This window comes from Geotrypetes seraphini, chromosome 1 (assembly GCF_902459505.1).
Source record: "Geotrypetes seraphini chromosome 1, aGeoSer1.1, whole genome shotgun sequence".
NCBI classification, from domain to species: domain Eukaryota; kingdom Metazoa; phylum Chordata; class Amphibia; order Gymnophiona; family Dermophiidae; genus Geotrypetes; species Geotrypetes seraphini.
In genome coordinates this window covers 306,687,373-306,704,607 of record NC_047084.1, presented here as the reverse complement: position 1 = coordinate 306,704,607, position 17,235 = coordinate 306,687,373, and the positions used below count along the sequence as shown (strand labels likewise).

The window sequence follows — 17,235 nt, the reverse complement described above, 5'->3', positions numbered from 1 at the left end:
CCTCAAATGTTAGACCTGTTTCTGGGTATATTTGACCTGCTGATTCCAAAAATGGCATCAGTTTTTTCCTCTTAGCTCTAGTTTTTGAGATACAGAACATGTGCCATATACCACTCTTCACTCTGCTCACCCATTTAAATAATCAGGATATTTTAATGTAGTGTTTAAATTAATATCTTTTAAGCATGAAGGAAGCATATTAAAAATTAAAAGAAAAGTGTACAAAACGAAAATCTACTTATTTCAAGCCAAAAGCACAAGTTTATGATACAAACTTTCATGAAATGATACGAGTAGGAATATACACACACCTCCTATATGATCATAACTATTATACAGTTAAGTTACTTGCCTTTTACAACACACGCAAAATATCTGTGCTATTGAAAAAAAAATGGAAAAAAAGTCCCTCTTTTTCTTTGGCATAGCCACGCGATGCCAGTACATCAATCGCTTGGCTACTTTGCATAGGATTTTAGCTAACTTGCATGGCCGGATCGGAAAATGGGCAATCGAGGGGAAAAAAACATGGTGGACCATTTTGTGCATCAGGTCGGTAAAAGCGATCGTCGCTAAAGCTGTGAAAACAGGATTAGCGACGGTCGCTGGCTTTAGTGCATCTAGCCCTTAGAGCTAATTTTCAGCAATAGCAAACAAAATGGTCACTCACATATAAGTGTTACAGGACTTAGGCCTGGATGCACTAAACTCACACTGCTTTTAATGATTGTTGCTAAACCAATTTGAACTGGTGTAACGTTAAAGTAATTTACCAACTGATGCAATCACCATGGGCTTTTCCATGCTTTTGTTGCAGCCTCTGACTCTGCTATGCATATGAAATCATTAGTGTTAAAACAAGGTCATTAATATTAAAACGAGCACTCTGATTGATGCCCTAACATCGCTTAGGGATGTACAAAACTTGAAATTACCGGCAGGTTTGCCATATACACATGTGTTAAAGGCACATTTTAAGCATGCCCCTCTTTTAGCCAAGGACCCCCAGAACTCTTGACCCCCCCCCCGGGTGAAGATCAACAGGAGGATTGCCCACTCCCTGCTGCTTCAGAAACCAGGACCCCCCCACACACACACACACTCATGACACCCTGATGAAGATTGTTGGCAGGAGGGATGCCCATTCTCTCCTGCCTTGGCCACATGGAACCTCCCATACTCCCGAACCCCCCACTAAGATCAGGGCCACCTGGACCCGCTCACTCCTGAACCCTCCCCACAAAAATCACAGCCACCTGGACCCCTCCCACACCCTCCACTCCACTCCCATACCTTATACAGGTCCGCCTCTTCAAAATGGTGGGCCTTCCTCTTCCTGATGCATCCTGGAAGGGGCTATGGCCTTTGAGCCAATCAGAGCCTTAGGCTCCTCCTAGTGTATCCCAGAATGCACCAGGAAGGGGCCTAAGGCTCATCAGCAGGAGGGATGCATCAGGAAGGGAAAGGCCTGCTATTTTGAAGAAGCAGGTCTACTGGCAGGAGGGACTGGGCATTCCTCCTGCTGTCTCATGTATAAGTTATGGGGGCAGGTCGGGGGTCTGGTTGGCCAAGGCAGGAGAGAGTGGGCATCCCTCCTGCTGACAATCTTCATTGGGGGGGGGGAGGTCCGGAGTGTGTGTGGGGTCTGGGTCGTCATGACCTTCACGTGGGGTTGGGAGTGTGTGTGTGTTTCAGGTGGTAGCGATCTTCATGGGTGGAGTGTTAGGAGTGTAGGGGATTGAGGTGGCTGAGGCAGGATAGAGTGGGCATCCCTCCTGCTAATGATCTTCACTTGATGATGATCTTTGCATGCGGGGAGGAGTGTGGGGGAGTCCGGGTGGCCGAGGCAGGAAGGAGTGGGCATTCCTCCTGCCTATTTTTTTTTTTTTTTTATTCGAAAACTGTTGTTGGGGGAGGGGGAGGGGGTGGTGATGGCACAACTTATTTCTTTTAATGGGGACATATACCTGTTGTGCCAAACCATATCGTTTATTTGTATAACTACTTGGAGTGCAGAACATTTTCATATGGCGATATCAAATGGATTTTATGCAGTAAAAGTACTACATAAAGGTCTTAATGAAGAATACAGTTTTACATGGTTGTGCTAAGGCTAGGGGAGATACCATTAGACTTATTTGGAGCAGGTTTAAAACAATTTGGAGAAAGTATTCTTGCACTCACTTCACAATGCAGTGGTAAAATTTGTTGCTGGGATTAAAATGGATTTTGAAATGTTCTTCTTGCTCTCTTATTATCATGAGCATTTCGGCTTTCACTGCAGACATTCTTTAAGTAATGTGTCCCACGGGCTGGATTCTCCACCCCACGGTTCCAGTATTTGTATACTGCATACCATTTTACCTCAAGGTTATCACCCAGCAGAGTTCAGCACGGCTCCCACACAAGTACATTTTCACACACATATTCTAAGAAAAGTTTTGATTCCTATAATCCAAATACATGATGCTTTCTGTGTTGCTGTTATTCAGTACAATGTCACATACCATATGATTAGCTATTAGAAAATCTGCCAGACTGTTCCAAGTTGACTGTTCATAATTGACACGGAAAAATCCAATATGTGCTGGATTTATTTTCAGAATGTCAGTCACATTAGCATCATTTGTCAACTGGATTCCTGTTGCAAAAACAGAGACAGATTTGGAGAGACTCGTGCACCAACATCCTCATTCTAAAAACTTATGTGCCCAATTGAGCACTCAGCACACATCAGGCATTCAAGATGTAAAGTCAGTTGTGCACATAACCTAATAGACTAATTAGACACTAACTGGCATTAATAACTTATTATTGGCTATAATTGGTGTTGCCTGGTTTTACCTGGCACTAATCAGTTATACATGTAACTGTTTAGAGTCAATATTCCATAAAAAGTGAGCACAAAAGCCATGGTGTGCAACTGAAAGGGAGAGGGGCATGAAAGGGAGTAGGGCCTGGGTAAATCAGGGGCGTGCCCAACACTTGCACATGAGTCATAGAAGATCAACAGTTACACACCTAACTGCCTACAATTAGGTGCACACATTTACACCAGCCATTTGGCTAGCCTAGGTTTTCGCACCTAAAGTTGGGTGCGTAACTGCAGACTAAGGCCTGGATGAATTAAAGATACTGACTGGACCGTTGTTGGCTGATTCTCTGGCCGATTCTGGCCGAGCGATCAATGCACTACCATCTCCTTCCCCCTTCGTCATGAAAAAAAGCCAGGAGGGATGCCCACTCCCTCTTGCCAACAGATGCTCCCCCCAAACCCCAAACTCTCCAACCCTCCCTCCTCCCCCCCCGTATCTTTGTTAAACGTTGGAAGCTGGAGGGAAGCATGATCCCTTCAGCTCCGAGTCCCACACATCGAAAATGATGGGCCTTCCCCTCTCCAGTGCACCATGTGATGCACTGGGAGGAGCCTAGGGCCCTGATTGGCTCAGACACCTAAGGCCCCTGCCCTTGGGAGGGGCCTTAGGTGTCTGAGTCAATCAGGGCCTTAAGCTCCTCTCTCTGTATCCCATGTGATGAACAGGACAGGACCTAAGGTCTGACATCTGAGCAAATCATACTTCAGACCTTAAGCCCACTTCCACTGCTTTGTTCATAGTTGATTTTGATAGGGGTTACATTTGGGTTAACTAGTATGCTGTTTTAGCATTTATTTCCATACATTATGGGTGTGACGTGGATTCTCTAATGATAGCTGAACTTTCAAAGAGGTTTGTCTCTTGACTTGGGAAAAATGCAATGTATAGCATTCCATGCATGAAGACAGAATGCGGAGGTTGACATCAACGAAGTCAAAAGTTTGTCCTTGGGCTTTGTGCACGGTCATTGTGAATGCCGGTCTTACAGGAAACTGATGTCATTGCATTGTATATCTGAACTGACCTTTGCTTGATTCTAGGGTGATTCACGGAATGTGTAATTCCCGGACTGGTGTTGTAGACATTGTACGCTGATTTTCATGTAAAGGAAGGCAATATGGTTGTAGACAGGAATGGGATTCGAAAGCAGTGGCTTTCCAATTTAGGTGCCGTTTATAGAATCAGGTCCTTATGCTCTGTGGATGTCATAAGTTCTTGTGCCTAAATTATAGGTGTGCATTATGCAAGTATGTGGTAGGGAAATGCACATTAAAAAAGAGTATACCAGACAGTTAAAGAGTCTTTTTTCAAGTTGTACGTTTTGAGTCAGCTTTGATGATTTTACAACCAATGTTTCAGAATGTTATTTTATCCAAATTGCACTACTACAATGATCTTTATACTGGCCTTTCTTCTACTATAGCACATCTACCTTGATGTTCCATATTTATTTCTTTGGCTTGTTGCTGTTCAACCGGTGCTGTCCGTTTCTTATTAAAGTTGAAACCTTGTAGTTTGTTAGAGCATTCACCAAGAATCTTTGTTGTAAGGAATGAATAGTGAAGAAAATTTTTTTTTAATGAAGAATAAAATATTTAACAAAAATGGTAGGCACAAAGAATTAATGTCAGAATAGCAGGGATATAGTGAGTTGAGTTAGCAGCGTCCAACGGGTATGTTGTGTTCAACACAATGGGAAGAACCTCCACACAATAATTCCTCTGGGTCCTGCTTGATGTTATTTCTATACAGCTCTACAGGATCTGGGTACCACCTGCAAATTTCAGATCTTTACACACTCATATGTGCTGTACATGGGCAATGCCTTTTAGCCTCATTTGTTATAGGCATGCATGGGTAATGGATCCTATTGTTTGGGGACAGCGCTCACTGACACAAAGTTCAACCAGTGACAGCTTTCTTCAAAACAATTTTTCGGGGGGGGGGGGGGGAGGGGGGGTTAAAGTTAACCAAATCTGGTACTTCAACTGCTCACAACTTTCTGTTGCTCCTGCCCTGGTAGTGTTGTATAGTTAAAAAATATATATATTATTTTTCCTCTCTCACGGTGGCTTCTTAGGGCTCTGGTATGTTGGGCCTGTGACTGAGGTGGGCTGTTTACTGCATCGCACCGCTCTGCAGTTCTAGCTTGGTTTTTTGTGGGGTTTCAGTGGCAGCACTATTCTTGCAGTTTCTTGCCTGAACACTGATTGTGCTAGTGGTGTACATCATGATAGCCAGGGAGTGTCAACTGTCAAGTACTGAATTTCTCTCCCTCCTTGAAATTCGGGATTGTCTTTAGCTCTCTACGCAAATCTGTTGTTCACACATAAGAACATGAGAAGTTACCTCCACTGGGTCAGACCAGAGGTCCATCACGCCCGGCGGCCCATCAGGTCTATGACCTGTGAAGTGGTTCCTGACCATTTCTCTAACCTACCTTTGTTTCTATCTGTACCCCTCAATCCCCTTATCCTTTAGGAACCTATCTAAACCTTCCTTGAACCCCTGTACTGTGCTCTGGCCTATCACAGCCTCCGGAAGCGCATTCCATGTTTTAAAACTTAGTGGTGGCCAGTGGCGTAGCAAGGGTGAGTGGCCCCCCTTCCCCGCCCTCTTCTCTGCCCCCCTGCTCCTTCCTGATCCCCCGCCATGGGTGCCCCCCTTCCCTTTCTCTGTACCTTTTAAATTTTCCAAGCATGAGCAACCTCACGAACTGTCTCAGTCTGGTTTTTGTGTTAAGTGTAATAAAATTGTGGAAATAAACATTAATGTTTACCTGTAGTTTCAGACTTATTGTAGAATACAGCATTCTCCGTTTTGTTGATGGAGGTATACCATTTCACTGGAATATTCCATACATAGCTGGAATTGTTCAGAAATATTGATGACAAACTGTACAACTGATGTACACAAATGTACAACTCAACTTTTATTTTTAGCAGTACATAAGTATCTGCAAAGACAGCTTAAAACAAAATTACACCCTTTATGCAAAACATCTGCCTTCCCCCAATTTACTATTGCTGTTACCTTTTTATTTCTATTTTTCTGTCAGCATGTACCTTGGTGAAGGCATACTTCTATCAACCCTCTTATTTCCAACTTAAACTTCCACCCTGTTAAAGGTTGGTACCCACTTTGTTGTTGAGGCATAGTTTTGAGGCATGGTCTTCACGCCAACCATAAAACTAATGCCATTCGAGTTATCATTCTAAGCCTCTCTTCTCCATAAAAGAAAGCATTTCTAATACACAAAGCCTTTCCTGGCTTATTCCCTATACCTGGGGCAATGGGGTGGATTAGGTAGGTGACTTGCCCAGGATCACAAGCTGCAGCGTGGATTTGAACCTACAACCCTAGGGTGCTGAGGCTGTAGCTTTAATCAATGCGCCACACTCTATATGAAACTAGCAAAAAATTAATATGTGATTGCTTGTGATGGGGGATGAAAAAATATCTTGCTTTTTGATATCTAAAGATAAATAGGTCTCCACCAACCACTAGAGGCTTTCTTTTGTGTGCATCAATGCCATAGCCAAGTTTCATAGTCAAAAGCGCGCGATGACAAAGGCGCGACAACAACCCAGCGCTGACAACTGAGCGCAAGGCGGAAGCGCACCAAAGAAAAACAGTATTTTAAGGGGCTCCGATGGGGGTGTTGGTGGGGAACCCCCCCACTTTACTTAACAGAGATCGCGCCGGCGTTGTGGGGGACTTGGGGGGTTGTAACCCCCCTCATTTACTGGAAACTTAACTTTTTCCCTCTTTTTTAGAGAAAAAGTGAAGTTTTCAGTATAATGTGGAGGGTTACAACCCCCCAAACCCCCGACAATGCCGGCGCGATCTCTGTTAAGTAAAGTGGGGGGGTTCCCCCCCCACACCCCCTGTCGGAGCCCTTTAAAATACTATTTTTCTTCGGCGCACTCAGTTGTCTGCGTTGGGTTGTCGGCGCACCTTTGTCATCGCGCGCTTTTGACCTGTCACCGTCCCAGGTACATTAGATAGATTGTGAGTCCGCCGGGACAGACAGACAGGGAAAAATGCTAGAGTACCTGAATAAATTCATGTAAACCGTTCTGAGCTCTCCTGGGAGAACGGTATAGAAAAATGAATGAATAAATAAATATATAATTTCTAGACTACGCTATCATACAATTCTAGGCAGTCTTTATATATCTTTTCACAGGATTATGCAATAAAAGTGAGACTTACTTCAGATCAGAAGGAGGTTCAGAAGTGTTTGCATTGGGGTCCAACAGGAAACGTTTCTGAGTGACTTTGATGTCAGATTCTACATTTAGGACAGGATAACCCATCTGCCTGGTCCAGGTATCCATGACATCTTTCACTGGCTTACCACTTGCCTAAATAAAACAGAAGTTTGTCACATTCAGAGAGTTCATTTCTTTCAAAATCTATCCTCTTTTCCTCAACTAGATGGTTTATGGTTTATTGTTTCTTGATATACCACTATTTTCCAACACATTGATCAATGCGGTGTACATACACTAACAATAATAGAAATGTTTCAAAATGAACTCCATAATTGACAGGGAAGAAAATCTCACTCAAACATACACACAATAAAGAAAAAAGAAAAAAACACATCTAGGAAAGGGGGGGGGGGGGCTATTCTATTTCTGTCCTAATTTTTTCCTTTGAGTATTTACACCTGGGATGGGTGGGAGGATATTATTAATCTGAATAGGGAAAGGTTATTGGAAAAATTTATGTTTCTTTGTTTTATTGATTAATCATTGGGTGGGTGGGTGGGTGGGATAAAATGGTTGGTCATGTATATTTGTAAGATGAAAGTGCTTTTATTGACTTATTATATGTTATATACTTGTGTTTTGCACTATTGACATTTGGAAAATCAATAAAGAATTTAAAAAGAAAAAAAACACATGAGAGCTAGGAATTAGAGAATGACACAGTGATAGAATTCATCATCGTCCCCGTCCCCGCGGATAACCGTGGGAAACCATCCTGTGTCATTTTTTAGTGTCTATCTCAACCTCAGTCCTTCTACACCAGCATTCTTCAATGCAAGGCTTGAGAGTAAGTGGTTGTTCCCATTCATATTCTGATTCTTCCCTCTCTCCTTAAAGGATGACATGGGGATGGTTTCCAGTGTGGACAGGAATGGTGATAAATTCTGTCACCATGTCATTCTCTACTAGGAATACAAACTTAATGGTCTTTCTAGCCTTCCAGGGCAACTACCGGATTTAAACAGAGGAGAGGATGAGAGATCAAACAGGTTATCCAGTGGGAAGGAGATTAAATACCTCTTCAAAGAAGAGCATTCTAATACAAACCTCTGCCATGGCTTCCCAGAAATTATCAGTTCGGGCGTTCTTGAATTTATAATTCTTTAAGTATGTCTATCAAAACAAAACAAATGGTTGTACAGTATTCTGAATTTCTTGGAAGTTATTCAACAGTGGATCAGGATAAAGTTGTAAAGTTGTCTTATATGCTAAAGGAGTACCAGCATTCATTTGCAAAAAAATAAAACAATACCCTCATTTGCCATCATAATGGAACAAAGTGATTCATGGCTAATAATAATTAATGTGCTTTTTGGTCAAAGCTGCCTTTCAGATGCTCAAGATCAACCTATTTGCTGTCCTGGATAGTTTCTTCCTCTTTTCAAGACTAGTGTGTGGTGAGGCACTTATTTGAAATTAGAGCATAACTTTAAATCTGAGTGGGTGGCATACCTACAGTACTACTACTAATTATTATTTCTATAGGGCTGAAAGGCGTATTCAGCGCTGATACCTCGAATAAGTATATTTTGTAAAAACAGCATCAAAGTTCATTTTTTCATTTTCATTTCATTTATAGTAATCAGCCCATGTTTACACTTCTAACTAAGGTAGAAATAGATCTTAGGTTGTGTCACATTATTATGGGTCTAGGAAAATAGCAACAGAACATTTTGGGCTAGATTCTCAAAACTTTAACACAGTCGCTAAACTGGCTGCAGACGGCTTAGCCTGCATGCATTTTCTTTAAAACGGCTTATCACAGTCTTTAGTATGCTTTCTAGCAGTCTCCGACACTACCATGCAAATTGGCTCTTGAATATTGAAACAAGCACTCTGGTGGAATCTTAAAAATCGCCAAGTAATTCTCAAAGAGTAGCATCGGCTTTTGATGACAAAAATCAGTGACTGGTCTGGGGGTGTTGGTACAGTGACAGCACTGTTAAAAGTGCATCTTGTGGCATGTGTTTTCACTGTGCCTAATGCATAAAATAAAAAATTACAGAAAGAATCATAAATTGTTGGTTTGTTTTTTTTTAGTGGGAGTAGTAAAAGCATGCTTCTTGAGGGCATGTGTTATAGCCCCCCTCAGCAGCAGGAGATATGCCCAATCTCTCCCACCACCAAGAAACACACCTCCAGCACCCCTTTTGGAAGCAGGAGAGATGTCAAATCTCTCCCGCCGCCAACTGACACACCCTAACACCCCTCAGCAGCAGGAGAGATGCCCACACTCTCCTGTCACCACATAACACCCCCTCCCCCATGCATCCAACGATCCCCGCCCTCTCACCTTACCTTACTTTCAGATGGCTAGCCGGAGGGATGCCTACTCCCTCCGGCCAGCTGGCTTGCCTCTTCAAAATGGCAGGCCTTCCTCTCCCCGGTGCATCCTGGGATGCATCAGGGATGGGCCTGAGGCTCTGAATGGCCCAGGTTCTTTAAGGCCCCTCCTATGTGTGGGGCCTTATGCGTCTCTTCCAATCAGAGCCTCAAGCCCCTCCCCGGATGCAGGATGCATGTAAACTGCATCCTTCTTGTGGCATACTGTATTAACACTGCCAAATACACTTGAACAACTCCCAACTGCAGCTTTTTATATTTGCTTGTTAAAATGACTGCATTGCTCAATTCAAAATCATTTTAAAAAGTAGTGCACTTTAAAAACTCATTGAAAAAGTGTAAACTTTTCTCAGCACTAATGAGCAGAAAAGTGTAATGATTTTGACATTATTAACCACCTATGTTAGTGCTAATACACTTTGATGAACTGAATTATTCATATAGAACTGCACGCTTCATCATTAATGATGTCAAAAAATAGACATACTTGACAGCCTTTCTGAAACTCTTCAGGTGTAATCCAATCTTGAAGCATTCTTAAGATGGACGCACCCTATGAGAAAAACAAAAGAAGAAAACCAAAATGTTAAGGACCAAACTTACCCCCCATTTTTAAAGCAGCAATAGAGGTTTCTACAGTGGCCCAGAGCGCTAAATGCTCATAGTGAGCGTCGGAACAGCATGGGAGCATTTAGCACCCTGTGCCATGGTAGAAACCTCTACCACAGCTTAGCAAAAGAGGGTTTTAATGAGTTCTCTTGGTTCTGCAGGGAGCTGCTACAACTTGGGTTGACTTTATTACCATCCCATACATATGAAAATGTGGGACATTCCATGTTCCATCAGGCCCTTTGTGATTAACCCCCTCTTTTACTAAGGTGCGCTAACCGATTAGCGAACACTAATCGAATTAGCACATGCTAAACGCTAATGCGTCCATAGACTAACATGCACGTGTTAGTGTTTAGTGCACGTTAAATTGATTAGCGTGTACTAATCGGTTAACGCACCTTAGTAAAAGAGGGCCTAAGTGATAACATGAGCAGCAAAAGAACAGGGAAGTAGGGATCTATGTTAATTACTAGAAATACGAAGTAAAGCTGACTTCTTAAGCTCACTCCAGTCATCTTATGGTTTCTGATTTTTTGGTCTGATAATTTTGCCACACGTCTTTTTGGTTCTATACACTATTTTTTAAAATAATTTTACATTCTTTGGATTAAAATCTGGAAGGTAACATAATATATTTGAAAGGCATATGAAGTCACGCTCACCTTGCTGTATGATATGCCGTCAAATGCAGAGGTTATTTCAGCTGGTGTTTGCACACTTACAACAATAGGGTGGGAAGACTGCAAAGCATCATCCTTCATCACAGGCAACACATCATCAAGTAAAGCCTGATCAAGCTGTAATATGAAAAGGAAGCAGTGGCAGCACAGTTATGGAATATAATTCAGACCAATTCTGCTAGAAACGACACTTTAAGCATACTTAACGTGACCATTTATTTTTTTCCTCAAAACGGGACAGGACCCCTGGATCCATATTTCCCCCCCCTCCCCCGGATCCTTCCCGGATCCAATTAAATATAGTGCAAAATATAGACAGCAGATATAAACTCTTAAAAGTGACACATTTTGATCACTAAATTTAAAATAAAATCATTTTCCTACCTTTATCTGGTGATTTCATGACTTTCTGGTTGCACTTCCTTCTGATTGTGCATCCTCTCTTTCATTTCTTTCTCTTTCTTTCTCTCTCCCAGCCACCCTGCTTCCCCTGCCCCCCACAAGCCAAGCCACCCTGCTTCCCCTGCCGCCCCTACAAACCAAGCCATCCTGCTTCCCCAATGCACTCTAGCCAAGCCACCCTGCTTCCCCGACGCAGCTTGCTTCCCCTGCCCCCCAACGCACCCTAGCCAAACCAGCCTGCTTCCCCTACGCACCCGAGCCAAAACACCTTGCTTCCCCAATGCAGCCTGCTACCCCTGCCCCCCGACAAGCCAAGCTAGCCTGCTTCCCCTGCCCCACGCACCCTGCTTCCCTGACATCAAGGCGCGTGCAGCAATTGCACTGCACAAGGCCTACAAGTCTTCTCTCCCCCCTCCCCCCCCCAACATCAATTCTGCTTTACTGATGGTTAGCATCTTTGCACAATTTCTTACTATACTACATGTTCTAAAAAAACAACAATCCCAGCAGAATTTCAATTAACTCAGTATGTTAATGCACAAATATGACACATATACATAAAGACTAAGAATTACCATATTCCATTCTGGATGAGTGACATTTACTCCCACGTATTCAAAGAAGCTAGCAAATCCTTCATTCAGCCAAAGGTCATCCCACCAGTCCATGGTCACAATATTTCCAAACCACTGAAGCCACAAGAGGCAGAAATGTGTTAGTATCAGTTACATCAGTATCAAATTTAGAGAACTATCTTAGATTTCTCAGAGATGTCACAGGACTGAAATTTGATGTCAACCAGGTGTTTAAAAAGTAAAAACAGCTTGTGTTTTTTCTGTGGTTGAGAAAATGGTATGATTCTCAAATAACACCATTTTCTCAACCACAGGAAAAAAAAAAACACAAGGAAAGGTTTGAAGATTTGATGATCCTTTTTTACATTTTTCCTTTATTGATCAATTATAATGCTACAGATACAAACATGATAATGATACCTACCTAGCCTTTTTTATACTTTGATACCAAACAATTTTTTTGTTTACATTTTTATTGTCCATTTTTTTATTTAACACAGCACAGCCATGCATGGTAGTTTTCTAAATGACAGATTTCAGCCAATATGGCAAGACAGCTGCAAAAATCAAAATTGGCTCTGACCTTCCTGAGGTTTCAAGTAAACTTAGGGCTCCTTTTACAAAACTGCAGTAGTAACTCCCCCACAACAAATGCAAAAAAAGCCTATTCAGTTCATATGGGCTCTGATGCATTTGCTGTGGGAGAATCAGTTACCATGGCTTTGTAAAAGGGGTCCTTAGTCTGTGTGTTTGTGAAAATAAGAAGATGGGATTCTGAGTGTCTACAGCAGGGATAGGGAACTCCAGTCCTCGAGAGCCGTATTCCAGTCGGGTTTTCAGGATTTCCCCAATGAATATGCATTGAAAGCAGTGCTTGCACATAGATCGAATGCATATTCATTGGGGAAATCCTGAAAACCCGACTGGAATATGGCTCTCGAGGTCCGGAGTTCCCTACCCCTGGTCTAGAGTATATGAAGTGTCAGCTGGGAGTAAAGGGTAGAAATTTGAATGAAATTGGATTAATAATTCAAAGATTTTGGAGGGCAAGCACCGTTACAGAGGAGAATGGAGAGACAAACATATAGATCAGGGGTGTCAAAGTCCCTCCTCGAGGGCCGTAATCCAGTCGGGTTTTCAGGATTTCCCCAATGAATATGCATTGAAAGCAGTGCATGCACATAGATCTCATGCATATTCATTGGGGAAATCCTGAAAACCCGACTGGATTCCGGCCCTCGAGGACCGACTTTGACACCTGTGATATAGATCAGTGTTTTTCAACCGCTGTTCCGCGGCACACTAGTGTGCCGCGAGATGTTGCCTGGTGTGCCGTACGGTCAGGGCCGCCATCAGGGCAGTTCCACCAGTCTAGGGAGAGGGGCGGTCCGCCCCACGTGAACAGGAGAGAGCTGGACGGGGGACCCGCGGAGTTCAACACATCTCGAGCCGCGAGGCTCGTCTTCTGTTCCTGCCTGCCCTGCAGCTAACATATAGCCGATCGCAAGCGTTCCCCGATGTCAGCGCTGACGTCGGAGGGAGGGCTTAAGCAAAGCCTGCCCTCCGACGTCAGCGCTGACGTCGGAGAATACTTCCGTTCGGCTATTTGTGCGCGGCAGGGCAGGCAGGAAGCAGAAGACAAGCCTCGCGGCTTGAGCTTCGTTTTGCTGAGAAAGTTGCAAAGATGGGCTGGGAGGCAAACACGGAACACAAAAGGGGGGAGGGAGTGCGTTTTGGACACAAGGCATGAACTTGGGAGAGAGGAAGGGAGGGAAAGAGATGCTGAGGTGGGGGAGGGAATGCGTTTTTGGACACAGAAGAAATGGACTTGGGAGAGAGGAAGGGAGGGAAAGAGATGCTGAGGTGGGGGAGGGAATGCGTTTTTGGACACAGAAGAAATGGACTTGGAAGAGAGGAAGGGAGGGAAAGAGATGCTGAGGTGGGTGAGGGAATGCGTTTTTGGACACAGAAGGCATGGACTTGGGAGAGAGGAAGGGAGGGAAAGAGATGCTGAGGTGGGGGAGGGAATGCGTTTTTGGACACAGAAGAAATGGACTTGGGAGAGAGGAAGGGAGGGAAAGAGATGCTGAGGTGGGGGAGGGAATGCGTTTTTGGACACAGAAGAAATGGACTTGGGAGAGAGGAAGGGAGGGAAAGAGATGCTGAGGTGGGGGAGGGAATGAGTGTTTGGACACAGAAGGCATGGACTTTGGAGAGAAGAAGGGAGGGAAAGAGATGGTTGTGTACACGGGGAATAGAAGAAAGGAGAATTTTTGGTCATAGGGAGGGAGTGAGGTACAGATAGTGGCATACCAGGGTGGGGGGTGGTGGTCTGCCCCACCCCGGGTTTACGTCCCAAGGGGGTGCACAGCTGGCCACCCTCCAGTGTTGTCCCTAGGCCGGCAAACTGCGGCTCTTTAGCCACTTGAGTGCCACTGCCGCCATCGGGAACAGGCCGGCGCCAAGTTCTCCCTGCTTTTCCCTGTGGGGCCGGCCAACTCTCGCCACTCGCGTCAATTCTGACGTCGGAGAGGACGTTCTGGGCCAGCCAATCGCTGCCTGGCTGGCCTAGAACGTCCTCTCCGACATTAGAATTGACGATGGGTGGCGAGAGTTGGTCGGCCCTGCGGGGAAGAGAAGCAGGGAGAACTCGGTGCCGGCCTGTTCCTGATGGCGGCAGTGGCAGCCTATTCCCCAGTGGCGGTGGCAGCATTATAAAATACTTTCTTTGTGTTTATTTGATTCCTATATATTTATATATAGTCAATATAGGCACAGTTAAATTTTTTAACTTTTTCTAATGGTGGTGTGCCTCGTAATTTTTTTCATGAAACAAGTGTGCCTTTGCCCAAAAAAGGTTGAAAAACACTGATATAGATACTGGCCATGGTAACTGTAGGCCAGAGGTCTCCAAAGTCCCTCCTTGACGGCCGAATCCAGTTGGGTTTTCAGGATTTCCCCTATGAATATGCATGAGATTTATGTGCATGCACTGCTTTCAATGCATATTCATTGGGGAAATCCTGAAAACCCAACTGGATTCGGCCCTCAAGTAGGGACTTTGGAGACCCCTGCTGTAGGCTCATGGGTATCTTGTTCCAGTTGGCCTAAAAACTGTTTTTCATAGAAAATTCCCTATAGAATTTCCCTTTCAAAATGCAGACTAATCAGAAGAGCATGTGTAATTTTGTACCCTTTATAATTCATAGAGTTACCAGATTTTACTCCTGGGGGGAGGAAGAAGGGAGAGATGCTGAATGGGAGGGCCATAAAGGAGAAGAACAAGGGGGCACATGGATGGCAGGGAGATAAAGGAAATGGTGGCACATGGATGGATGGGAGGCAAGAGGAGAGGGAAAGGAGTTGATGAACATGGATGGAGGGAAGTGGAAGAGGAGGAAAGGGATGTGCACATGGATGGAGGGAAGGGGAAGAAATGGTGTAGAGTCACTCATGCAGAAAACAGGGGGAAAAAACCCTTTTCAAATACAAACCCACTAACCAAGGGGTCCTTTTACTAAGGGGTCCTTTTACTAAGGCTAAATGCTAAGGCGCCCATAGAATATAATGGGTGCCTTAGCATTTAGCATACGCTAAATCGGTTAGTGTGCCTTAGTAAAAGGGCCACTTAGTTAGTGGGTTTGTATTTGAAAAGGGTTTTTTCCCCTGTTTTCTGCATGAGTGACTGAGGCCAGGTGTTCTAGTGGGGATAGAAGTCCAGACACTGGTTGGCGTCATGGCTCCAAATAGGAAGATATTTGTCAGTTCTCCTTCAGTTTTTTTGAACTCGAAACAACCCCAACTGAAAAATTAGTGATTACCTATGGCATGATCCCTGGCATTCACATACCCAAATCTCTAATCTCGGTTTATATTCGAGTCAACCTTTTGTCCTCCATTTTTGGGGGAAAAAGGTTACCTCAGTTTATATTCGAGTATATACAGCAGTGGTTCTGCATTGTAAATGATCCACCACATCACCCTTTCATAATCTGAGTCTGAAAATTCAATTAAAAATTAATACCGTTCTTTAAAATCTCAGTACAGGTGTGCCATATATGTTAAAGGGTTTTCACATTTTGAACTTAAGAGAAAATAACTTACTGCATATTACCCAGAGGGAACAGAAATGAAGAAAACAGAATGGAAACAAATGCCCAATGTACATTGAAACCAAGCTGCCTCCTGCTTATTCCTCAGTACTGCACTGTGACAAAGAAGTTCCTTTGGGAGTTCATAAGATGCAACATGTAGAGACAACCTATTCAGGTATCTTTGAAAATTATTTTTAATCAAGCCTGTATCTCCCAATACAATGAGAAATTTTCTGAATCTTTCTGCTACCTTTTCTTGGTCTCTGACTCCATTTCTTGTTAAGGGTCTTCTCCCTCTCTACCCAATTCACAGAGTAATTTGCTTAGAACTGGCCTCTATAACCAATGTCATTTTGGTATTTGCCTCCTTTACCACTATGGGCTCCTTTTACTAAGGTGCGCTAGTGTTTTTAGCATGCGCAGCATTGCCGCGCGCGCTAACCCTGCGCTACACGCCAAGAACTAACGCCAACTCAATGGTGGCATTAGCGTCTAGCGCGCACGCTAAAACCACTAGCGCAGCTTAGTAAAAGGAGCCCTGGGTCTGTTTTCTTGCATCAAGCTTTTTTTTGGTTGGAATTTCAAAGGCACTGAAAAAAAGGATATACCTGTATACACCTATAGAGACCCAAAATCAAACTCGGGAATATAAATCTAATATTTGGTGGATCCAAATGATGAACAATTCAATTATATAAATAACCGATCCCCTCTCTATGTCATTATAAATTTAATACATTATATGTAAACTAACTTAGAAAGTGCTCAGAACCCGCAGGTAGAGAAGCCGCAAACGGGACACGCCCCAAAATGAAATCCCCTTGGTCTATCACTGCATTTCCTCCTACACTGAAAATCTGTTTAATTAATCTTATTATATTATTTTATTGTGATTTTCTTCTTTTATATAAAGTGCTTAGTGCTTGAAAGTCATACTTAAGATTTCAATCATTTCATATGAACACTAAAAAAAGTACATAGTCTGGTGAAGTCAATGAAGCCGACTGTGATGGTACTATCAGGTTCTGAAGCGTTTCGCCCTCACAGGCTGCCTCAGAGAACCCACCACTTCTTGTGACAACCAAGAGGACTACTGCTTCTCCTTCCGTTCTTCAGTGCTGCACTGATATAATAATAATAATTTTATTTCTTATATACCACCAAAGCTGTATTAGTTCGAGGCGGTTTACAACAAAGAAGGGCTGGACAGTCAGCGAAGAGGTACAATCAGCGAATACAGATACAATCAGTGAAAAGTACAATCAGCGAATATAGATGAAAAAAGGTACAATGAAAGGGTCATGAGAAGGTGGGAAAGAAAACAGGGGTAAGGCTTAAGAGATCTTGGGAGGTAAGGGTCAGGCAGGAGGTCTTAG

The 17,235-nt window shown here is 43.5% G+C and overlaps 1 protein-coding gene across 2 annotated transcripts in view; it reads right to left on the bottom strand.

Moving 5' to 3' along the window:
• Window positions 1–17,235, bottom strand: part of ENPEP (glutamyl aminopeptidase) — a 96,574-nt gene that overhangs the window by 41,161 nt on the left and 38,178 nt on the right. For both annotated transcript variants that reach the window (XR_004540394.1, XM_033955510.1), the window contains exons 6-12: window positions 11,766–11,879; window positions 10,771–10,905; window positions 9,984–10,049; window positions 8,201–8,266; window positions 7,092–7,243; window positions 5,656–5,741; window positions 2,508–2,641 (exon numbers count right to left, since the gene is read on the bottom strand). Coding sequence is in view for 1 of the 2 variants with exons in the window: in XM_033955510.1 (XP_033811401.1) it covers window positions 2,508–2,641; window positions 5,656–5,741; window positions 7,092–7,243; window positions 8,201–8,266; window positions 9,984–10,049; window positions 10,771–10,905; window positions 11,766–11,879 (753 nt within the window). In the remaining variant the exon portion in view is untranslated. The remainder of the gene's footprint in view (window positions 1–2,507; window positions 2,642–5,655; window positions 5,742–7,091; window positions 7,244–8,200; window positions 8,267–9,983; window positions 10,050–10,770; window positions 10,906–11,765; window positions 11,880–17,235) is intronic.